Below are 26,401 nucleotides of genomic sequence, written 5' to 3' on the forward strand. Positions count from 1 at the left end.
GTAGTTAGTATTTATTTATTATTATTGTGAACATGTATACGGGGCTGAACGCCTGTTATGTTCATTAATAAATTCTAATTCTAATTTCTGTAGTGTTTGTACTACAGCATCCCTGCTTGCTATTCATTCTCTACTGACATCTTGAACCTGCTTTCTGCCTATTGTTTGTAACTCTTTGCTAATGATATCCACATACTCTTCCTGGAGATTTTCTACCCTTATGAATCAGCAAATGTACTTAACTTAATGCCTGGTGATAATTCAAAGCATATAATCTACTACTCTCTGAAATACCTGTACATTCCTCACAGGTTTCTTGAATTTAAAGTCAGTTATTAGGTAGTCTATTACAGTTTTGGTACCTCCCCATCTGTGGAGATGAACATCCTAAAAAAATGAATTCACAACTGTTAATCTCTTACTAACATAGAAGTTCAGTAAATTATTTAATTTATTTTCCGGGTTGAACCGTGTTGTACTTGTACGCATATCACGTACAGTTTGCCGACGTTTCGAATACATTGCAGTATTCATTGTCAAGGCGACTGAAATACCCCTACTCGATCCGAGGTAATCAGTCTCCCAGGCAGAGTTACACTAAAAAATCAGAAGAGAAGAAAGAAAAGACCGCCGCAGGAGAAAACAACGGGAAAGAAGAACTGACCCGCCAGAAAACAGCGATACTGCCATACATTAAAAACACTACAGACAGGATCGGCAAGATACTGGACAAATACAACATAAAAACTATCTATAAACCTCACCGTAAGCTAGCCCGCTATCTACCACCAGTAAAAGACACAATAGAATTACAGGCCCCTGGAGTGTATCACATTGAATGTAGCTGCGGAGCTTGTTATGTAGGTGAGACAAAACGTCTGATCTCCACCCGCCTAAAAGAACATATCCGTCACACCAAGAACCATAACACAGATATTTCAGCAGTAGCCAAGCATTCCTACGAAACTAGGCACGGAATATCATTTGACAAGACCAAGATCCTAGCAGCTATCCCTTGGAATCTGGAAAGAAAAATCCGCGAGGCTATCGAAATCAAGAAACATCCGAATAACATTAATTTAGAAGAAGGATACAAAATCAGTAATTCTTGGATGCCCATCATTCATAGTTTAAGACATACAGACCACAACATAAACACACGGGCCGCAACCCCATTACACAACAGCGCGGGCAAGCCCCCGCTACCTGGCTGTGACATAAACTTTCCAGAAACCTCGCGAGACAGCCAGGGCTTACGCCAGCCAGATAGGCTAGGATATAAAAGGCCAAGATCAAGGCCACTCTAGTAGTGTAACTCTGCCTGGGAGACTGATTACCTCGGATCGAGTAGGGGTATTTCAGTCGCCTTGACAATGAATACTGCAATGTATTCGAAACGTCGGCAAACTGTACGTGATATGCGTACAAGTACAACACGGTTCAACCCGGAAAATAAATTAAATAATTCTTCACACCGTGGAAGCTTCACTTCTAAGAAGTTCAGTAAATGTTTCCTGCTCCAGTTAGTTTCCATTTATTCTCTATACTGTCCCATTACCTTCTCATACTTTTCAGTTTTATTTTGGATGTTTCCACTGAAATTACCCATTAACACTATATCATCCTTGCTACTGACCCTGAATACTATTACATCAGTCAGTGCCTCATAAAACTTGTCTACTTCATCTTTATCTGCTCACTCACAATCACCAACAATCCTGCAACTACTAAATTTACTCATACCATTCTTTCACCAGCATGCCTAACAGAAACTATGTTGCACGCTACTGTTTTCCTTATGAACAAAACCATTCCACACATTGCCCTTCCCCATAAAACACCTGTTAAGAACACTTTATAATCTCTTACCTCTTTCTTGATATTTCCTTTTACCCAAATTTAATTCATTCTCAACAAGTCCCGATGCATCCTCTTTGCTGACTCAGTCAGTTCTACTTTCCTTCTCCCATAAGTCCCATCAATATCAATAGCATCCCATTAAATTCCCTCTTGCTTGCAGAGTTGTTCCTGTGCTTGTCAAATGAAAGTAGGATTGCATCACTCCAACAGGCACGCTATACGGAACTTCTTATAACACTTTAAATAAGCTCTTTAGATTTATAAATTAAGTAATACCTTCATATAAGAAATATGAACTTACTTTGTAAATTCTCCAGTCATCTCTTTGGAGAAAATCCAGTTTGCCACAGCAGAGCACTCAATTATTTGAGTTTTCAGCATTTTGTCTATAAGGACAACCATCATCTGTTGATGATTTTGCCATAGTTCAAACATGTTACGCAAAATACAGATCTGTGCTTCCTCTGATTCGGCAAGTATCTATATAAATAGAGAAGACATTTTCAATTGTGCAGAAAGCTTTACACATACACAATAAACATTACAACATTCTCAAAATACTTACTTTAAAAACATAATGGAATTTTGATATAGCAGCAAAGGAATGTGAGAAGCTCTTTGCTCCCAAGTTCAATAATGTCTGCACAAAAACATCAATTTTCAAAGGATTAAACCTGGAGTCTGCATCATCATCGGTTCTAGGATTGGGGAGATCCTTAAGAACATTAAGTACTTCTTCAGGAGTGCACTTTTGCCGAATGGACACCACCAGCTGATGAGCTGATGTTGTTCCTGGCAGTGATCCTAAGGGGGTGAAAAAAAGGAGAGTAATAATTTAGCATTAAAATGGAAGGTATATACAAAAAATTCATATACAGTACTTACAAAGAAACAAAGAAGAAGAAGAAGAAGAAGAATACTGTAGTAACTTAGTGACCAAATAAGACATGCATTCAATACTCAAGCTCTACTAGCAATAATTTCAAAGAACTAAATAACTAGAAAATTTAGAGCTCAGGAGTATAGAATTAATACTTCACTTTCCTGAACAACATAAAATCAGGTGCTTTCCTTAACTACTGATGTGGTATTTCTGTTGTGTTAATGTGTGGTCCCAGAGACTGTGCTCAAGTGTTGCTTAATGAAACAATAATATTTTAAAATTTAGAATAAATGTATTAGTATTCTCTAGATCTTGAACAAACACAATTTTGAATGATTATACCCTTTATGTCGGCAACAATTCGTATAATTTATAAAGATGAAGACTCCAAAATTCCATGGATACAGACAGTGCTTTACAAAACATTTCAACAGAAGTAAGAAAAATATTAAAAGAAATGTTTTTATAAAAGTTAATGTAATATTGTATAGTAAGTAAATAATACAAGCAGAAATCATACACAAAACAGTGAGAAAACCCACAAAGGATCAAGTTTGCTTATCCTAAAATCAGTGTTACATCTATTTTCTTTGAACACATCAAACATGTAGCAAAGGTACTACAATCAGGGCTGCCGATGGTGGGATTCAAACCCACCATCTCCTGAATGTAAGCTCACAGCTACGTGACTTTAGACACACAGCTAACTTGCTCAGTTGTAAGAAATGTACTGGAGTGCCTGTGGTGTCCGAAGAAAAAAAAGTCTCTTAGTTCACCACTGTACAATCTTAGTGGGCATTCTTGAGCCATGTGCGTGACAGTCTGCCTTTCAGCGCCACAGTCGCAACATGGTGAAGGTCTTTTCCTCCGCCTGTACAGGTATAGCTTTCCACTTGTATCAGTGCATCGGGGAACACATTCCTTCCTGAAACCTCTTGGAATATGCTTTTTCTGGCCGTGGCATCTCCCACAATTGTCTCTTGTTAGAGGTATTCATCGGACACATTCATCAAGTTCTTATGGGGCCTGACTGCTTTTCTAAAGTTTCTATGTGGGTGAGGATACAGTTACAAGAGGATCTGCATTCAAACCTCAAGATTAACTGACTGAGCAGAAAATCTGGAAGAACTTACCGCGAAACACACAAAGGCTGATAGTTCTTGTCACTGGATGAAAAGCTCAGGTCCCAGTTGTATTCCTGTTCCCATGCAGCTGATTTAAATGTGTCCTATCTTTATCATCAAATACAAGATGGATGTTATGTTCCTCAGTCCCAACTCTTCTTCACTGATGCTAATGGTAGCATACTTCCATTCCTCGTGGTGGTTGTTAAAAACCTCCAGCATAGATTGCAGGATGGTCTTGCACTTGAAGGACATGATATAGCCATGGAGGTTTGTAACAACTGTATGAATGTTGTGATGGTGGTTATTGTTTTAAGAGCAAGTACAACTAGGCAATCATCCTCTATAAATGTTGTCATCAATGTTAGTCGTTAACAGTGAAACATTATGAATGGTACTCTGCACATAGGTTGCTACACCATATTCATGATGGTATGTTGTGCCGATAAAATATCCTGGTATTTGTTGTCTTTGTTCAAGATGGCACCAATACCCATTAGTTTAAATAAGCGAGGTAGCTTCCCAGTCAGAACAACAATAGTTACTAGCTTGGATAGCCAAAGTAGTATAGGTTTGCCACATGATATATGGTCTTCATCTGCAATGTGAGTTTCCGGAATGACAAATCACGTTGATCTTTTCACATAAGAATTTCGATAAATATTGGCACTTGAATTTACTTATACCTTCTACGTTCAGTTGATATGTTCTGAATGTAGGCCCAATACACTTTCTATTAGCTTGTTGGTTCTGAACAGAACATTTTGCAAGATTGTCTTGCATTTTCACGTTCGGTAGCCAGGAGATCACAAGGATAGTCTGGCTGCCTGATCACCATTGGTTGCTTACCACCACCTAAGAATAATGTGTAGGGCAACTTAAGGTTATACCAACAGACCTACAGACGTTCAACTCACTGAACAAGCTCTAATAGCAACGGATCACAATAAATAGAACTAGCAGTGTAATTAACTACATACAAAGTTAATATAATTTTGACAGAATAGTGTGAATATTATTGTTTAATGCAACTTTGGAACACGTGTGAAGCAGTGGAGAATGAAGATGGAGTAATAATAAGAAAACCACAAGAAATAAGGAACAGGTGAGAAGGATATTTTCAGAAGATACTGAATGTCAGAACTGATAAGAATCAAACCACAGAGGTAAGAAACAACAAACAGGAGAAAAACTGGGGGAAGAAATCACAATGAAATTAGTTGAAATGGTAGTTAAGAAGATGAAAGTGGGGAATGCTGTTGCATTAGATGAGCTGGAAGTGGAGATTATAAAGGAAGCTTGAGCAGTGGGTTTGCAATGGATGTATTGAGTGCTCACAAGTACAGTATATGGAAAGAGAAACAGGATTGTTTTACTTTCACCTTTCTGAGTATGAGAATACAAAAAGTTACTGTAGCAAAGACTTTGCCAAATTATTATTTATACACCTCAGTGTAATGAACCTTACTGAAATTTATAACATATACTTTATGGGCAACACAAAATTCAGTTACCTTCTAAATTCAAAGTATTTACCCACCTTCTTGCTTTACTCAGAATTAAGTTACAGGATATCCAAAATCATTGGAAAAAGCTATCTCAGGAATCCTAGGCATGAGTCCATGAGGTGATAATCTGCTTTGTGATGGTTCAGAAATACAACATGGGGAGGGCATTATGCTCTATAACAAGCAGAGTATACTGTCAATATACCCAGTATAGTACATGCATATGGCTTACATGACCCCAGCTTACAAATTGAACCAGCCATTCAGGCAGCCTATACAGCAATATTATGTTTATCTTTATTACTACAGTACAGCTAGTCATTTTAAGAGAAGGGATATGAATATGGAATGTTTTGAAGTCATACTTTCAAACATAATCAAACTAAATGTACAAAAGCTTTTTTGCTGTCCACATGTTAATTCAGAGAGTCCCACTGGCTTGAGCAAACAATGCTAATAAAAACAAGGTATCAGTAAGGAATAACAAATATTTTTCAGTTCACTTAATGTGTTGGATGTATTCCCCAAGGATGGTAGTAAAATGAGTGAAACTGAATCAAAGTACAGCAAAGGTAATGTAGTGAGCTTGCAGTTCATATTACTGGTATTCTGTAAGATAAAAATTCAACTCCTGGATGAAATTAACTTAGATCAGTCTGTTTTCAGACAACTTCTTCTTCTTCTATTTGCTTTACGTCGCACCGACACAGATAGTTCTTATAGCGACGATGGGATAGGAAAGGGCTAGGAGTGAGAAGGAAGCGGCTGTGGCCTTTATTAAGGTACAGACCCAGCATTTGCCTGGTGTGAAAATGGGAAACCACGGAAAACCATCTTCAGGGCTGCCGACAGTGGGATTCGAACCCACTATCTCCCGGATGCAAGCTCACAGCTGCGCGCCCCTAATCGCACGGTCAACTCGCCCGGTCAGACAACTTCACAGTACGGAAGTGAAAGTTGGGTGGACTCAGGATATCTTATTCATAAGTTGAAAGTAACAGATATGAAAGTAGCAAGAATGATTGAAGATACAAACAGGTGGGAATAACAGGAGGGTACCTGGAATGAGGAGATAAAGGGAAAGTTAGAAATGGACTTAATGGATGAAGCTGTATGCATAAACCAGTTTTGATGGTGTGGTCATGTGATGTGAATGCAGGAGGACAGGTTACCTAGGACTGTTATAGATTCGGCCATGAAGGGTAAGATAAGCAGATGAAGACCAAGATGACTACAATTATTCAGCTTGTAATAATTTACTGATAATAGTAGAGGAACTAAAAGAGGCCACAGAGCTAATTACTAACAGGGGATTGTGAAGGTGTTTAATTCACAGAGGAATTAAGATGTATGAATGTATGTAATGTGTTGACAAAGTGGAAAGCTTTGTTACACTTGGGCTGAATACTCAATGCATAGTACAGCATAGCTGCTTACCATTAACTTGAAATCATTAATCACTGATTTTATGAATGATTATCAATTGTAAGCCTACTTTTCTATAATCACATTTAAAGACTCTATTAACAGCTAAATATGAAATCCTCACAGATATTTTCAGGATTTTATGAACATAGGTAAGAAATTATGATGATGATGATGATGATGATGATCATGATCATACTTCATTGAACTTGTATTTTCTCTATGCACTGTATTTGCATGTTAACTCTGAAACAACCAAACTCAATCAGAGAAGGTGTGCATTCCACATCATTATCTTCCACAAATTCCAATCAAAACATTTTACACCAGCAGAGAATAACACTAATCAGTTTCATCCTGAAGATTACACAATCTTAACAAGGAGCATGACCTGTAATTACATAAGAACAGCAGTTGTAATTCCTGTAGCAAAAGGAAGATGCAACATCCTAAGCTTTCTCAACACAATGAGGTCAAAACATATGGCCTTGCCAATTTGGACACAGCTCACTCATGCTTATCTACCATATGTCATATTAGAGAGAGATTGTATATATGCAAGACAACAGAAGTATCCTGTGCTATGGAGAGAGAAATGGTTGTCAAGGCTGGTGACTGAATTATTCTATCATTGAACAGAATGTCCCCTGCTGGTGTGACTAAGAAATAAGAATGATTTCCACTCTATAGTTTTTGGAGATGTTCAAAATAATTCTGTAATAATATCTCTCTCTCTCTCTCTCTCCAATGATGATTCAATGAATAATAATGTACAGTTTTTTTATTATTTATCTAAAAATGTGTGCCCAAAGCCCATGTGACGGTTTGTTTCTTGAAACAAAGAGAACTGAAGACCTATATACCTATGGATTGGGATTTTAAGGGAGTCTATCACTAATACTGTAGCCCATCTGGTGGCCATCATCATAACTAATGTGTCAAGTTTCTATTGTCTGACACTGAGGTTAACTGGTTTGAGTCCCACTGATGAGAAAAATTTTCACCATCAGAATGTTGGCTGGTAGGGTAGGAAATGTGGTGGTATACAATTTCTAATCACTAGGTTCAATTCCAATCCTCTGCAGTGTTCATATGGAGTGGGGGAATATGACGCTATTGATGGTGATTCGTCTGTCTGATGGAGATGTTAGGTCTTGACCAGACCCTCTGGTGTTATTTGACTGGAGTAGGCTATGTGCTGACACCAGCTTTCATCCACTCTCTACCTCATTATCTACATCATCTTACATCTAGCCATGCAGGTCGCTCATGGGTCCCAGCATTAAAAGCCATACGCTAACTAAATAATATATAATAATACTAACATTGCATAAAGTTAAGGGGACAGAAGTAAGTAAAAATATTTCAATGGCTTTTACCACATATTAGCACATTTGTCAAGCTCATTTCACTCCATTACACAAAGACTATCTTTTCTCATAGTAAGTAGAAATTCTACATTTCTACATCAAAACAGACTGAAATGAGCATGACCTGATATCACTAACAATTAACCCAGTTCAAATTTCATATGCACTGAATCGGGATTTAATATGGAGTACAGTGGAACCAGTTCGGTGTTTCAGCCAGACCTAGTAAACTACCTAAAGGTGATAAAATCTATCAAATAATGGTCTCTTCTCTCTCAGTACAGAAGTCATCAAGGGAAGGGTTTTAATTTATAATCATTTTAAGAAGTGGTAAGTTTAAAAAACAACTAAGAAGTTCTTAATGTCTGGAAATGATCAATAATATTACATAATGATGTACTGTATTTGGTTATATGTCCCTCTCACTACTTCCAACAGTTTTGAGAGATGCCAAGGGGCTGGAATATTTGTTCCTCAAGAATTTTTTTATGTACCAATCTACCAACAAGAGGCTGGCATAATTCAAAACCTTCAAATACCATCAGTCTGAGTCAGAAGCGAATCTGTCAATTTGGGCTTTACCAACTGAACCACTCAGCTTGGCAATATACAAAGATTCAATTTAATTTTCAGATCCCACATTGTGTTTAATGTTTTAGATCAATTTGATAAATCATTGTTTTCCCAAGTTGCATTATACATAGTTTTAAAATATACGTAAACTATACTCAGAGAAAGTGAAGTGCAGTACAAAATTTCTGGATAGCAAATAAAGACCAACAGCTACTTTTACAAAATATAACCAATGAACTTAATTTCCCACAAGAATATATTAACTCCCATAGCAACGATCAGTTCTTCAAGTGCTACTGTTGATTAAATACTGCTATACATATAATGTAGCAATGTAGTTCTGTACCATTTCCATGCTTTTATATCAGTAGACTCTTTGATGTCTTTAATAAAAACTAAATCAACTCATTTAATTCTTACATGGGCAGTTACAAACACAAATTTGTAGAAAAATAATAATAAATTTTATTAAATTACCACCAAATCCAAACTCAAGCATTCAAGTGGACAACAATATGCAAAGCTGATAAGTGATAATGATTCATAATAGTCACTGTTGTATCATTATCCAATTACCATACTGCCTATCACAGGAAAAATTCACAGGAAATGCAATTATCTGAATTATCTGAAATGCACATTACTGATTGAGTATATTTGTGAAATATGTTTTTACTTTGTTCAAACATCAAAGCATTAAATGTTCAAGAAGAATGAAAATCTAAATAACACAGAATTTTTGTTTAGAAATGATGAGGTCAGTGTCCTTGGCCAAATTAACAGCAGTTGTTTTGAAGGTGCAAGGTGTTGGAGAGGAGGGAGTGGTCACGGTTTCCTAGTTATGAGGACATGGAGTGGGGAGGGCAGGGAAACCAACTTGGTCAACTATGGCATATGCTCATATCACACTTTAACATCAAGCAAGAGTGTTCATAATAAGGCTCTGCAGAGGAATGCCTACATCTATATTCTGACAGTGAAGGCAATTTCTGTACACATGGACACAAGAGTAACATATTTCCTACTGCTGGTAAGTTTTAAAATAATTACTATTGTATTTTAATGTTTTGATAGACAACTTGGGAGTTTCAATGAATTGTCTGATAATTTAATAAAAAGAACCAATAATTATAACACAAGGCCCTAAGAGAAGTTTTTCCACAAAAAATTACCATACTGGTAAAGGTTCAGTATTCCTTAACAACTAGTCTTCAGATACACTCACATTTAAAAATGTACAATAATATTTGGCCAACATAATTTAACTCAAACTCAACAGTTTCAAAGTCACCAAAAGGAATATATGCATTCCCTCAAAATGAAACATAATAACAATTCAACAGAGAATTTGAAAATATCTTCCAGTGTTACTAATTAGAGTACACACTTATTTGATTAGAAAGAAGTATACTTAATTTTACTTCATTGGATATTATAAATGCCATTAAATAGAGCCAGGTAGTTTGCGAACATAAAGAATAAACATATTTTAAAATTATTCCAATTATAAGTAATATGGAAGTGCACAAGTGAATTAGTCTGAATGAGTTACTCAGTTTAAAACAATGTTGAAGGGATTCATGGAGTATTTCACTAAAAACCCTTTCTAAGGACTTGATACTGTTAAATTCATGAGTATTTATAACAGTAAAAGATTTATAATGACCAGGGAACAGATTTGTATGTAAATACATTTCTATTTAGGAAACCAAAATCAATTATGTTTTGTATTATCTTTATGAATCATAACGTGTAGATCTACTATCTTGCATTACATAACAACATTGACTGTGTCTGTCCCATAACTCTGCAACTCAGGAAATCCCATTCATCGACAATGTGCCAGTGGTTCCCCGATTATTCTGTAATTCGGACATTCCCTTTCATTGCTTCATACCTCCATCTAGTTCACTATCAATCATTCAGAGTTTGAATTAGCAGCGAGACAGATAGTAGCGTTCTTGTATGCACCACTATGTCTACAAGTACAGTGTGTTCAGTTGTATACTGATATTCGTTGAAGACATTAACATTGTTACAATATACATTGTTTATTTTCCTTATTTTTCCATATTTTTGAGTTTAGCACATGCTGTATGTTCCATATTCTTAGTCATTAAAATCAATATAGTCCATATTTAGGCTAATTCTATTAAATTAACAGCCCTGTCAATAATCAAGAAACAAATTAAGAATTTATATATATAATGTTTTAATTGGTATGCAGCTCAACAATCATGTCTGTCCCTATCTGAACTGATAAGATACGCTCATAAGCAGTGTGGAGAAAGAAAGAAGCGGGAAGCCGGAGGAGAGGTGAGGTTAGCCAGACAGTACACTGAGCATATGAATCACACTATGCAGCTGCTATGCTGCATTACCTAACAACACCGACTGCATCTATACCATAATTTTGCAACTTGGTAAATTCAATTCATCGACAGTGTGCCAGTGGTTCCCCAATTATTTTCGTAACTCGGGCATTCCCTTTCATAGCTTCATACCTCCATCTAGTTCACTACCAGTTATTCACAGTTTGAATAGCAGTGAGATGGATTGTAGTGTTTTTGTATGTACCACTAAGTCTACAAGTACAGTGTGTTCAGTTATATACTGACATTCATTGAAGACATTAACACTGTTACAATTACCAAAAATGGCAGTTCACAGAGAACTGATATCATAGCCTTTAAAGACAACAGTTCTCAGGGATTCATTTTAGATCTGACAGGCCGGTTTGAGCACCATAGCGGTCAGTCAGAGGAGGTCAATCGGAAAATATGAAAAATAAAGTAAAATATATGAACCCACTATCCCTAACTACAAATCTAAATACCACCGGGAAATCAAAGTAATAGGGATAATGATCGGAGCTCGTGGTACTGTACCTCATCACTTTACCCTGACGTGGAAGAGCTTCAAACTTCCAACGAAGCGCATCCCCGAAATCATGACTTTCGTCTTCCGAGGCTCCATCAAGATCCTGAGACACCACCTCTACAGCACGGAAATACTGCACTAATTATTGTGTAATACCATGTCTTCCATTACATATTAGAGATTTCCTTAATTAATAGAACTTCATTTATACTATTTAATATGTATTACATTGTTTTATGGCAGCCTGTAAATATAGAAGGTTGGTTACTTAATAAATGGAAATATATATAAAGTAGCACAGTCAACCAGTTTAAAATTATGTATCAGAATTTAAAGATGATAGTTTATCAACTGAAAGTAAGATATTATTTTGTAATTTGTGCCAGTGTACAGTGACATCTGCTCAAAGGTTTCTGGTGCAACAACACATTTCAACCAGTAAACATCAAGCTAACAAACAACAAAATTCATAGCAGAGACCATTGTTTCCTACACAACCAACAACTTCGAGTGTAACATCCAAGTTCAACACCGTTTTCTGCCTGCTCTCATCTCTGCTGACATCCCTGGATAAGTTAAAGTTCAGGAAAACCTATTGTTCAGCCATATATGATGAAACTGTTCAGAAAATAGGACAAGAAATTAAAGATGGTCCAATATGGGTTTCCACAGATGAGACTACAGATGAAGGCAGGCTAACTGGCAACATAATCATGGGTTTGTTAAGTTTGTTAAGTATTATGGATTCTTTTCCTCTGTGATATTCCAGAAAAGTGCAATAACAAAACTATAGCAAAACTGTTCAATGAAGCTATTGGTATCCTGCGGTCAGAGGGCGTTAAGTATGATAACATTTTACTTTTTATTAGCGATGCTGCACTTTATATGATACAGGCTTGAGAAGCATTATCTGTTGTATATCCTAAGAGGACTCATTTAACTTGTGTAGCACATGCTGTTCATTATGTGGCAGAAGTGGTAAGAGGCATTTATCCCAAAGTAAATTGCTTGATTTCCTCAGTGGAAAAAGTTTTTCTCAAAGATAATAGAAGAGTTCAGCTTTTGAAAGAAATATATCTAGATTTTTTTTTTTTTTGCTACAAGCTTTACGTCGCACCGACACAGATAGGTCTTATGACGACAATAATATGTCTACAAATTCCATTGTCATCAATTCTAACTGGGTGGGGTACGTGGGTGCAGTTGGTTGAATATTATACTGAATATATAGATTCTATTAAGAACTTCTGCATCCCATGGATTCTGAAGATGCAGGCTCAGCTGAAGCTGCAAAAACTGTTGTCTCTGACACAAGTGTGAGGAATGACTTAAGTTACATTCAGCATAATTTTCATGCATCACAAAAGCACTCAAAAGGCTCCAAACTTGCATCTATCACTGTTTGAAAGTTTTGAAACTGTAAATAATACTGTGGAACAACTGAATCGTGGTAGAGGTACAGTTGTAGACATAGCAAAAATGAAGATGGACATTGTATTTTCAAAGAAGCCTGGATATAAAGAAATGGGAAGGTTGCTGCAATGCTGTGTGGAGATTTAAGTGTAAGTTAATGTTGGACTTAACCCCAGCAAACACTGTGAAGTTCAAACATGCCTCCATTACTTCTTCTGATGTTGAACACAGTTTCAGTCAATATAAATCTGTCCTCAGACACAATAGAAGATGATTCATTTTCCAACACTTAAAAGAACATTTTGCAATCCATTGTTTTGCTAACAGAGAATAAAAGATTGTGTGTTCTTCAAAGTTCATATTAAAATGAGAAGTACAACATTATGTTTCATTAAATGATGGAATTATATGATGTATTGAATTAGGAGGATACACTTAATTTTTTACTTTTGTAAAGTGAAAACCGTCAATATGGAATGATCCTCATATCTTGTTATAGTACACATGTTAATTCAGAGAAAGCAGATGTGTTATGCCTTGGAATTATATTTTTAGTTCTTACAACTAGTACTATAATAATTTATATTACTTGTTTAATGCTCCTTTCTTTTTCCTGAAGAAGAGAATGTTGGAAATATGCATAAATTAACTTTTTATTAGTATTATGATGTTAACAATGAAGAAAGTTTTATTGTGCTCAGCTGTAAATGAAGTATGAACTTGAAGTGTGACATCTGATGCATGCACTGATTGCTGTATTGTGTGTGTGTGCATGTCAGTGTGAAGATGTGCTGCGTTTTGCATGCTTGGGCTTTGTTCTGCTGGGGTAACCATGCTGAACAATTCTCATACCTCTTCTCTACAAGCTCTTGTGTAACCCAGTTCCTGTAAACTGACATATGACTGGTGTTCAAGAAAAGTGAATTTTTAAAATAATAATAATAATAATAATAATAATAATAATGGCATATGGCCTCCAGTGAGGCCTGATGCTGGTCTTTTTCTCGTAGACTGCCTTTTAGGTGACCTGCATGTCTGTGAAGATGAGGGCCCTACCTAGGACGATTTACGATTTCTGATGGTGAATACGTCACACACACCCAGCCCCCAAGCCATTGGAATTAACAAATGAAGGTTAAAATCCCCGACCCGACCGGGAATCAAACCCGGGACCCTCTGGACCAAAGGCCAACACGCTAACCATTTAGCCATGGAGCCGGACTACATAATTATGAAGGAACAGTAGAACATTACAAGTTCAAGATATTTTGTTATGTCTTGTTCGTGATAATAATACCAAAACAGTTCAATTTTGGTCTGATATTATTATCAATGCCCTGAGGGGAATAATAAAAAAAAAAACATGGCACTACAGCCCTTGAAGGGCCTTGGCCTACCAAGCGACCGCTGCTCAGCCCGAAGGCCTGCAGATTACGAGGTGTCATGTGGTCAGCACGACGAATCCTCTCGGCCGTTATTATTGGCTTTCTAGACCGGGGCTGCTACCTCACCGTCAGATAACTCCTCAATTCTTATCACGTAGGCTGAGTGCACCTCGAAACAGCCCTCAGGTCCAGGTAAAAATCCCTGACCTGGCCGGGAATCGAACCCGGGGCTTCCGGGTAAGAGGCAGGCATGCTACCCCTACACCACGGGACCGGCAAGGGGAATAAATTTATCATATTAATTTCTTTCATAGTATTCCCCACCCAACTATTCATTCCTACCACCCAGCTGATGAAAATTTCTGGGGAGAACACTGTGGTGTACATAGGAAAAGACACCCAGTTTGATGACTCTCTGGAAAATGAACCATATGGATTGAAAGTTGTTTTCCGTTGCTTTGCTCACTGAGACAGATTCTCTTTCCTTGCCCTTGGCACTGTAATCATTTTAATAGCTTGATAGCGAGACTTTGTTATTTTAAACCCGATGAAAATACCAGACCAATTAAAAGTATCTCACTGTAAGTTCCCGTTGCTTTCCTCAGCGAGCCAGACGCCTTGTCCTTCGTACTATGATCATTTATGACAGCTTAATACATATTCTGTACTTTTTGAACCTCATAAAAATACTATACTATACAAGAGTTTCTCACTAAATGTTACTTCGCAGTACCTTATGCCACTGTGTTAGTAGGTACTCAAAAGAAATGTACCACTTGAAAAGTTAATTAATGCATGCCAGTTGAGACCAGAAGCCACATGAAAATGGAGGCTGAGTTAAATGCACTTTTCAAGATGATAGCAAAGATGGAAAAAGGCCAAAAGGAGATAAAAATGACCAGAAGATAACAGAAGGAAGCCTGAAGAAGGCAGAAGGCCAGACGTTGACAATGAGAGAAGTTGGAAGAAAGCCAGGAGGGGAAAGCAGAATGCCAGGAGAAGATCATAAAGGAGACGAGAGACAGCTAGAAGAAGATGCAAGATGGCCAGAAGATGATGGAAGTAAGCCAGAAGAAGGCCAGGAAATTACAATGAACAATTTGGAAGAAGGCTATAAGAAGATCGAAGAAAATGGACTAGAAGAAGATGGTAGAATTGCCAGAAAAAGACGGATGATGGACAGAGATAGTGATGTAGATGTTGGTTCCCATAGGGAACCTAAAATATTTGTGCCGAATGAGTAAATTTATAATACCAATATAATGGTCCGTTATTGGACATTATAAATTTTCCAGCTAACTCATTCTTGGTTGCCTGCGTTTCACCCTCGTGTGCTAAGTTAGGCTCGTCAGTTGGGACTTAGCACACCACCCAAGACGCAAGGCTAGTGCATACCATGGAGGCCACTGCATAGGCTATTTGAAGCCACCAGCAGTGCCAATGCACTATGAGAGCTATGTCTCATTTCCAAAAATAGATGCCTGCCTGGCCATCAAATGATGTAGATGTCGGTTCCCATAGGGAACCTAAAATATTTGTCCCGAATGAGTAAATTTATAATACCATAATACCTGGAAAATTTATAATGTCCAATAATGGACCATTATATTGGTATTATAAATTTACTCATTCGGGACAAATATTTTAGGTTCCCTATGGGAACCAACATCTACATCATTTGATGGCCAGGCAGGCATCTATTTTTGGAAATGAGACATAGCTCTCATAGTGCATTGGCACTGCTGGTGGCTTCAAATAGCCTATGCAGTGGCCTCCACGGTATGCACTAGCCTTGCGTCTTGGGTGGTGTGCTAAGTCCCAACTGACGAGCCTAACTTAGCACACGAGGGCGAAACGCAGGCAACCAAGAATGAATTAGCTGGAAAATTTATAATGTCCAATAACGGACCATTATATTGGTATTATAAATTTACTCATTCGGGACAAATATTTTAGGTTCCCTATGGGAACCGACATCTACATCATTTGATGGCCAGGCAGGCATCTATTTTTGGAAATGAGACATAGCTCTCATAGTGCATTGGCACTGCTGGTGGCTTCAAATAGCCTATGCAGTGGCCTCCACGGTATGCACTAGCCTTGCGTCTTGGGTGGTGTGCTAAGTCCCAACTGACGAGCCTAACTTAGCACACGAGGGCGAAACGCAGGCAACCAAGAATGAGTTAGCTGGAAAATTTATAATGTCCAATAACGGACCATTATATTGGACAGAGATAGGTCGACGAGGGTCTTCACGAGATAAAGCATGTTCTGCAGGTCAATGCTCTGTCCCGAAGACCTTGTCCAGATGATAGTAAGTTCTGTTCCAGGAGGGAGGCCGAGCACAAAGTTCCCTGCATGAAACTATGGGATCTGCACCAGCGAAGACGCCAATTAAAAGAGAGCCGAGACTTCAGCGGAATTTAGTGTTCGGCTGACCTGAGAACCATCCTGCCCCGACCGAATGGTACAGCCTGGATCTGACAAGGAGACCGGAGGTGGTACACGCTGCTGTCCAGAAGAGTTTGAGCATAGAGAGTGACTTATTGAAGGTGTGGTATGACCAATGAATGGACACCACGCAGAAATCATGAGAACAACTTAGGATATCCGTCTCTAAAGCTCCAGAAATTGTGAAAAGGCCCTTACCATGTTCTGAGGGGAATAAATGAAGTTGGCTATCGAGTATGATGGAGGCCAAGATGCAAGATGAAGGTGGACATCTGGACAGACTGGGGCCATACCGTGGAACAGCTGAGAAGATAATGGATCGGACAATAAGCTCTCAGAGGGGGGCTAATGTTACATGCCAACCATGTTGCCACCCCTTTTGGTACGTCCTGGAAGCGACTGGTGAGTCAGATAACTGGGGAGCTTCCAGCCACCCTGAAAGACATGGCCAGCCTTTCTGTGTATTGTTCTCTTTGTCTGGTTTTACCCTGCACCTTCTGGAACACAAAACAGTAATGTTCCATTTCTAGCCAAGCCACGAATATTTTAGTAAACCATCTTTGAGATACAAATACAAGATTACTGCGAACGAGGGGAGTAGTAGTGTTGGAGGGTTGTGTGTGCAGTGAGGGTTCCACCAGTAAGTGTTGGAGTTCGGCAGTCGGACTGGGGCAAGAGTAGACCAGGCTGCCACCAGTGCCCCGGCAGTGTCAAAGTATCTGAACTGAGTACGGTACGTGCATTGTGCCTTGGAGTACTAATTGGAATATTGTATCAATGTGTAACAAGAGATGAGCTTTTTTAAAATTAAAAAAGAAAAAAAACTGTTAGGGTCTTCAGTCTGCCGAAACTAATTTTGAGTACAATACATTTACAAATCACCTGAAAAATAAAACAAATGGTAACAGCTTACACTTGAAAGAAAACCAACTTAATTAAAATACTGAATACTATTGTTACCATACATTTTCTTGTTCAGGTAGTTTATAAATTTTTAACTCAAAATTAGTTTCGGCAGATTGAAGAACCTAACAGTTATAAATTAACTGAGTCAAAACTCAAACAAAATTGATTCAGATATTAAAAAAATAAAAAATAAATAAAATTGGAGTTTGATGGCAGAAGTGCTGGTTATCATATGTGGCCCTCTGGAGGCAGAGTACTGTCGCATACTGAGCAGAGTAATAGCTGTGTAGTGCCTTGGAATACTGTGTGTGTACACCATGGATGGTGGAATGCCAAGGGGTCAGTATGTGGAACAGCTGTCATGAGTGTAATTGGAACAGTGCTTAACACTGTTGAGCTGTTGCTGTTTGATTGTTAGTGTTTAGTTGTTCACTGTGTTTGACTGTGTGAATTACTGGACTTTCTCTGGAGTTGAACCAAGGAACAGTCATCGTGTATTGTGGAGGTCAGTAGCCCTGTGTTCAAACCTCTGCATACCGCTGTGATTGTGAGCGCACTGGACTTGTGAGCAAAAGTGAAAGTAAGGCCAGCTTGTCAATAAGGATCAGAAACATCTCAGGTAATACCAACAAGCTGGACTCCCTGCTGTGTGAAGAGGACAAAGACTTGTAAATAGGCAGCAATTAGTGAGTGTAGTCATTCAGGTTGAATAAAATTGTATCTGTATATAATGGGTTAGTCAGCTAAAATGTCAAAAACATATCTTCTGATCTATTAAATATATAGACAATCTGTTTTCAAATTCTAAAATTGTATTAAGGGGCTCATAAAACACTATCAAATTCGTCTTCATCACATACAAAATTATTGAGAAACCAGTAGAAACATTGTTTTTTAAATGGGTCTATCCTAATTTCACCCAATAGAACCAAAAATCAAGCAACAAGTTCAATGATGTGCTTATTCTGCAAATCCGACAAGTTCTTTTAGAGACGTTAAAGAATTTTAAATGTGTAGGCATTAAGACAGAGAGCGATGCGCCACTCGCTGTGATGTAAAGGGCATACTGTGTGACTCACGCTTTGTTGATAAACACCTCGCCCTTATCTCAAGTGGGTCTGGAGAAACAACAGTATGATGTACAGCATTTAGGAGTTAAGTTTTGTTACATTAAAGTTGAATTTATAACATACAAAATAACACCGTGGAATTGTAATACTTCAGGTGCTTTGTTCTTTTCATGAGTATACAATATGTGAAATGAAATCAACAACTTCGAAATCCAATGAATGACATGGTAATTAGAAAGAATGGGTGCAAAAATTAATAATGGAGAACGTTATTGTTGAGCATTTTGGTGCTCCTTAAAGCTAACATATAAGATCGATCTACCTTCGCAACAAGTAGTGGACAAGTTGAGAATAAATTACTGCCGGTATGCTAGCATATACCGCTGTTAAAACAAAATGGTTCAGGTATTTTTAGGAGCATGTACAGTTGCTCAAAAAAAGTGGTTGAGTGCATGGTATTTTATAATTCCCTGCATAACTGTGCTTGTGTTAAACCATCTCGCTTGGTTTATTCGAACATGCGTTATTTTTCAGGAACATGTAACCAAAGCGAGATAGTTTGTGCCTGGGAGAGACTTAAATAATACCATGTATTGAACTACTTTTTGAGCGACTGTACATTTCCCTGCGCGATGGAAGTGTCTGAAAAGGCAGGAGAATGAAACAATGCTCCTAAGAACAGCTAAACTATTTTGTTTAAACAGCGGTGTAGCACACCAGCGGTAATTTATTCTCGACTCTACCCCTGTTTGATGTGAAGGTACATCGATCTTACGTGTGCTTTAACCCTTTCTATCCTGAATTATTTTTCTTAACAAAAAAACTATTTCACTGTTCTTACTGTGTTATTTGGCTTTCAAATAAGATATTATAACCATTTTTAAAGACATTCCCATTGTAATTATTGAAGTAATTATTGTAGCCATATGGCAACTTTGGGACATGGTGTCAAAGTAATAGGCACTCACCAAATTTCATATTCTCATTGCACAATTGGTATACATCAGAATAAACACATCAGTTAATACAGTAAAACAGTGAGAAAGTTAAAATTCAAATTACAGTTGAATACATCACAATAAACACATCAATTAATATAGTAAAACAGTGAAAAATTTACAATTACAGTTGAATACTAAATACGATGTGGGCCTCGTTCTTCTGAATTTTAACTAATGATTGTGAAATGGCAAGAAGCAGTCATTATTCCCATTCAAGCATAAGCCAACCTTGCACTTCTTACACATCACAGTGGTGAAACCCACTTTACAGCTCCTACACTTCTGTTTTGTTTTTTGTTTTTGGAATATAAACTGGCCAGTGGCACAGCCCATCAAACCTCACATCAGAAAGTGGCATGGCTACTTTTGGCCCTCTTTTCACAGCAGGCTGCAACTCTGAGCTCGATTGACCTCTTTTCCTCATTTGTGACTTTCCTGCAGTTGTGAGTGAATTTTCAATCACAGCCTGAAATTTCAACAATGAAAATGCAAGGAGAATCAATATCGACTTTTCTCCACTTTGGATAAACTTCAATTTTGTCAATTGATGTTGATGCTGTATCTCTGGACGTTTGCTGCAGTTGTGTAGGTGAACCGTTGGTATCATAAATGTCTATTACAGCAGAATTATCTACTACAGGAAGATTGGGCCTATGAGTCAGTGTAGTCATATCTACTGAATTTGATGGTTCATCAGTTGTAACGCTCCTGCGAACAATATTCTGTTCCACTCTTTCAGGGTCATCGTCATCTGTATCAACATCTGATAAATCCCCATCAGGACTTACTGCCTCATTCAGGATAAAGTCCAAATCTTCATGTGACGGTGGGAAGTTGGGGTTCTACCTAGAAAACATCTCTTGTTAGGTTATGTGACTACGTCAAAAAATAACTCGTAACCTTAGTTTTAATATGAATTACCTATATATACTAATAAAGAAATAACAATATAGTACAGTACACAGTACATTCATCAAGAAACTTGAATCGTATGAGATAAGGGTATGAAAATGTAGCAGTAAACAAATGTGTACTACCTAACCTCCAATGACTATAGTTGCCATATGGCAATAATTATTTTAGTAACCAATTACAGTAAAATACATTCGGGATATGACTTCATTTATAGTAAAAATATAATTTAGAGTCTTTTAATGACGTTCATCTAATATTATTTAATGACTTATGCTTCAAATAAACTTTTATTCACAGTTGAAAAGGAAGCCCGCCACTCACATTTCATGTTTGAAGCAGCTGTTGAGACTTAAACAGAAGACATGGAGCTCTAACAGTGTTACCGACTTCAGAAATGCAATTATTTCGAAGAATATATATCCAAGTGGCTAATATGGGCTAAAATAGCACGGTGTTCAGTATAATATTGTTTCTGTAAAGGATAAAAGTAATTGTTGCCATATGGTAGGTATGGGTAACAAAGGGTTAAGGAGGACCTAAGATCCCAACGTTCTCCATTAATTTTTCCACCCATTCTTTTCAATGATCATGTCTAAGGGGCGGATTTTAATGACCTAAAAGCTTTGAGATATGCAAGTAAATGTTACCCAAAAATCTTTAATATATGATTGAAAAAGGAAGAAATACGACCTCACATTATAATTGATTATTTAGGCCTATAAATGAACCATTAGTCAGTTTTGTTTGTTATATTAAATTTACATCCTTACTACAACCCCTAAACACCCTCATAACCATGTGCAGAGATCTGTACCCTTTATTTACAATCCCATTTATGTGATTACCCCAATGAAGATCTTTCCTTATATTAACACCTAGATACTTACAATGATCCCCAAAAGGAACTTTCACCCCATCAACGCAGTAATTAAAACTGAGAGGACTTTTCCTATTTGTGAAACTCACAACCTGACTTTTAACCCCGTTTATCAACATACCATTGCCTGCTGTCCATCTCACAACATTTTCAAGGTCACGTTGCAGTTGCTCACAATCTTGTAACTTATTTATCACTCTATAGAGAATAACATCATCCGCAAAAAGCCTTACCTCCGATTCCACTCCTTTACTCATATCATTTATATATATAAGAAAACATAAAGGTCCGATAATACTGCCTTGAGGAATTCCCCTCTTAATTATTACAGGGTCAGATAAAGCTTCACCTACTCTAATTCTCTGAGATCTATTTTCTAGAAATATAGCAACCCATTCAGTCACTTTTTTGTCTAGTCCAATTGCACTCATTTTTGCCAGTAGTCTCCCATGATCCACCCTATCAAATGCTTTAGACAGGTCAATCGCGATACAGTCCATTTGACCTCCAGAATCCAAGATATCTGCCATATCTTGCTGGAATCCCACAAGTTGAGCTTCAGTGGAATAACCTTTCCTAAAACCGAATTGCCTTCTATCGAACCAGTTATTAATTTCACAAACATGTCTAATATAATCAGAAAGAATGCCTTCCCAAATCTTACATACAATGCATGTCAAACTTACTGGCCTGTAATTTTCAGCTTTATGTCCATCACCCTTTCCTTTATACACAGGGGCTACTATAGCAACTCTCCATTCATCTGGTATAGCTCCTCCGACCAAACAATAATCAAATAAGTACTTCAGATATGGTACTATATCCCAACCCATGTATACTTTGTAAAATTGAATGTGATCACTGTTGTCAATACGGACCAAAAAATGAGATTAATGACTTGTAACCCTCTTTGGTAGTCAGACAGAATGTTTCTGTACCTGGATGTCACACAATATTATGGGGGCAAATTTGAACAAGGTTACGTCTTCCGGAGAAAACTGCTGCTGAAAATCCCCAAATGTTGTATGGTGTTCACAGAGAATGTCAATTATTTTACAAAGCATAGATTAATCTTCATTTGGAAAAAAGCACTCTCTGCAGTTTTTCAGAAATTTTTTCAGCCACTTCACCTTTCCTTTTCTTTAAATCACACTCAATGTTCCTCACAATATCCAACGTGTCACTTAGTGGAAGCCCCACAGTTTCAAGACGAGTGATTGCTCTTGGTATCACACCGAAATTCGATGACATGAACGTCATATTTCCGACCAAGCTGGCAGAAGTAAACAAATTTTGCACAATCCTGACAGATGATGAATCACAAGGATCAAATTCCTAAACAACCATCCTGAAGGAATCATAATTGCTGCAGTAATACTGAACAGCATCAAGCCAAGTTCCCAATGAGTAAGGATAGGCTGAGGTGGAAGAGGCAGAGTAGGAGCAGTTTCTTTCAAGTTTTGAACTTGAAAGGGAGCCTTCAGGAATATTTTGTTGGCATTTGCAATTAACTTATCTACTTCTGGGTAGTTGATCTGAACCTCTCCGGTCACTCTATGCAAAGCATAGGCAAGGCACGTTACATGGACCTTTTTCGGATAAAGTAGACTTAGTCCTTTGGCTGCCTTCTTCATGTACGGGGCGGCATTAGTTACAAGAAGTAGTATGTTGTTTCTTTTCACCCCATCTGGCCACAGTAACTTCATAGCATTAGCAAACAGCACTGCAATGGATGAATAATTTACTTTCTCTAATACTGCACACGTCAGGAAAAACTCATTACCGGGCTTGTCATCTTTCACAATACAATAATTACATTAGCTACATACCTCCCATTTACATCAGTTGTTTCATCCAATGATACCCATATCTTGTGGTTGAGAACTTCAGATCTTATCGTCTTAAAAACATCTTCATAGAGATTCGAGATATAAAATTTTCTCGAAGTTGATTCATTGGGAATAGGTTGAGTGATATACTTCTCTAAGGAGGACCTGAAGCTAGTACTGTTCAGCCGGGCTGAGTGGCTGAGACGGTTGAGGCACTGGCCTTCTGAACCCAACTTGGCAGGTTCAATCCTGGCTCAGTCTGATGGTATTTGAAGGTGCTTAAATATGTCAGCCTCGCGTCGATAGATTTACTGACACGTAAAAGAATTCCTGCGGGACTAAATTCCGGCACCTCGGTGTCTCTGAAAACCGTAAAAGCAGTTAGTGGGATGTAAAGCCAAAAACATTATTATTTATTAGTACTGTTCAGTTTTTTCAAGGGAATATTTGAAGTAACCATCATCCTGCAGAGATCCTTACAGAATTCCGATCTGTTGTCTGACGGAGTAGTAGCTGCACATGAGGCCCTTTCAAAATGCAAACACTGCCTCTTCTCTGCAGCAGATTTTATTAAGCATTTCTGATGTTTAGTTTAGTTGTAGCACAGTGTTGTTGCATATTAAAACATTTCTGAGCACATACTTTCACTTCACACAGTTACAATATAAAATAACACAATCACTACTAAAATTCTGCTGTCCAAATTCCTTAACAAACTGCCTTAATTTCACACACTCTGAACACATTGGTTTAGGCATGTTGAAACTACACTGAAGAAGTGGTCTCAAAACAACAAGCCAGACAGTCCTCTATTTTCTAGGAAACAGAAATACCAGTTCATTACCTATGTATGCATCCCAGGATGCCTTTCTCCTGAGTATTGTCAATAACTTTGTGTTCCTCATTAGGAAATTCCCATAAGATCCCTTGTTCATAATTCCGGTTACCTGCTACCTGCCCATTCCCGCATACAGAGAAATATTCAGTCCACAAATAGACTCCCTAACTATTACAGCAAGATTTCCTTGATGAGTAGCTTGCCAGAAAAAATGCACTCAATATGAAAATCCTTAGAATATGACAGGAAAAACAACTTTATTGCACGCCAAGCAGAAATATGACCAATATCTTAAATTTGTCCAAAATTAATTAATTAATACTTTATTAACGGTAATACAACTTTTCAAGCAAAAATATGACGTCATTAAATCTGCCCCTTAATCATGTCATTCATTGGATTTTGAAGTTGCTGATTTCATTTCATATACTGTGTACTCATGAGAAAGACAATAAAGCACTTGAAGTATTACAGTTTCACTGTGTTATCTCATCCCTTTCCAATTCAGCGTCAATGATACCAAAGTTTTTTTAAAATCTCTGACATGCCGTACATCATATGGTTGTTTCTCCAAGCCTGCTCAAGATAAGGGCGAGGTATGTGTATTTATCAACAAGGCACGAGTCACGCAGCATGTTCTCTACATCACAGTGAGTGGCGCATCACTTTCTTTTTCTTTGTAACCATGTGAAACGTGATAGTCACATAGCGATCTATGATATTCTCACTCAGAGGACAGAAGGGGAGATCACAGTGATTTTAAATGCAATTTGCTTTCTATTATAATTATAATTATTATTATTATTATTAATTTATTGGCCACATTGGACCACTTGAGTTGTTCCATGCTTGGTTTCTCTATGAAGGGGTACTGTTTGGTTCTTGCAATCTGCCCAGTACTTTTTCATTTATTTCAAACGTAATTTTCTCAATTCGTCCAAAATTGCTATAGCCCTTCTACGTGTCATTTCTGCTGAAAACTTGCGAGTCTTAAGAAGGGTGTTAATTTTATTTTTGTTCTCTGTATCTGCTATCTCGAGTCCAACTGCTTTGAGATCTTGCTGAATTTCACGGATCCATTGTCTTCCTCCCTTTTTTCAAAGCATAAATGGAAAAGAAAATGAAGAAGGGAATCCAGTTTAAAAGAAAGTATCATAGTCTTGAAAATAATATTAAAAGTCTATGCAGTGAAGCTTTGTTACCTATAACACCTGAATTATGGAAAAATGTGTTTAGCAAGCCTAGAAAATTTATGACTATGATGACTGTTTAAAGGGGCCTAACAACTAGGTCATCAGCCTCTACCAGAAAATTAAAAATCATAACTGAGATAAATGTGAACTCCCTTTTGATACAGTCTGTTGTAATTAGCATGCATCTAGACTCTGGACTAATCAGGAGAAAGCTGAGGAATATTGTTAACAGAATTTTTCTGCAAATTTGTAAAGAAGAATGATGACAAACCTGGGATATAAATATTATGTAAAAAAAAACTAGGAAAGTTACTGATAATGCCTTAAATCATAAAGTAGCTTACCATTTTTAAACTTAAAAAATGTAGATAATATTTTGCAAACTCTTAACATTTCCCATCACCATTTTATATTTAAGCTTTGGACCTCCAATGACAAGTTAACGTAAAAATGGTAAAATATTTTGATAATGCAGAGTGCAAGGGAGTGTGTGAATGAGGTAACACAATGCTCTTAATACCACTCTGAGATGGCCTGAGTGTCACTGTGTTTTCTGCTTAGCAATTCTTCCATTTCTCTGTCAAATAATAATACATATAAAAATCAACAGACATGAGCTAGTTTTGCAAAAATATTGATTATGAAAACAGAAACTGTGACAATCATAACGATAATAGGCACAATTTCATCTGACTTCATGGTCCTGAGAAACTTCTACACTATTAAACTAATAACAAAATGCAGAAAGAATGTAGCTATAATTTGGTGTAATTAGGTTTACAATGGTCACCTTTGCTTTTTACTGAGATGTAAATTCTAGTATCAACTGTGCTTTATAATGGCCATCAATTGTAAGGACTGGCATTATACAACCCGTTTCATACAGATACACAATGTCCT

General features: G+C 37.4%; 1 protein-coding gene across 1 annotated transcript in view; it reads right to left on the minus strand.

Annotated features, from left to right (window-relative positions):
• Positions 1–26,401, minus strand: part of Cbp80 (Nuclear cap-binding protein subunit 1) — a 191,935-nt gene that overhangs the window by 31,962 nt on the left and 133,572 nt on the right. The window contains exons 12-13 of the mRNA XM_067137981.2: positions 2,426–2,664; positions 2,162–2,340 (exon numbers count right to left, since the gene is read on the minus strand). Coding sequence (XP_066994082.1) covers positions 2,162–2,340; positions 2,426–2,664 — 418 coding nt within the window. The remainder of the gene's footprint in view (positions 1–2,161; positions 2,341–2,425; positions 2,665–26,401) is intronic.

This window comes from Anabrus simplex, chromosome 1 (genome assembly GCF_040414725.1).
Source record: "Anabrus simplex isolate iqAnaSimp1 chromosome 1, ASM4041472v1, whole genome shotgun sequence".
Lineage (NCBI taxonomy): Eukaryota > Metazoa > Arthropoda > Insecta > Orthoptera > Tettigoniidae > Anabrus > Anabrus simplex.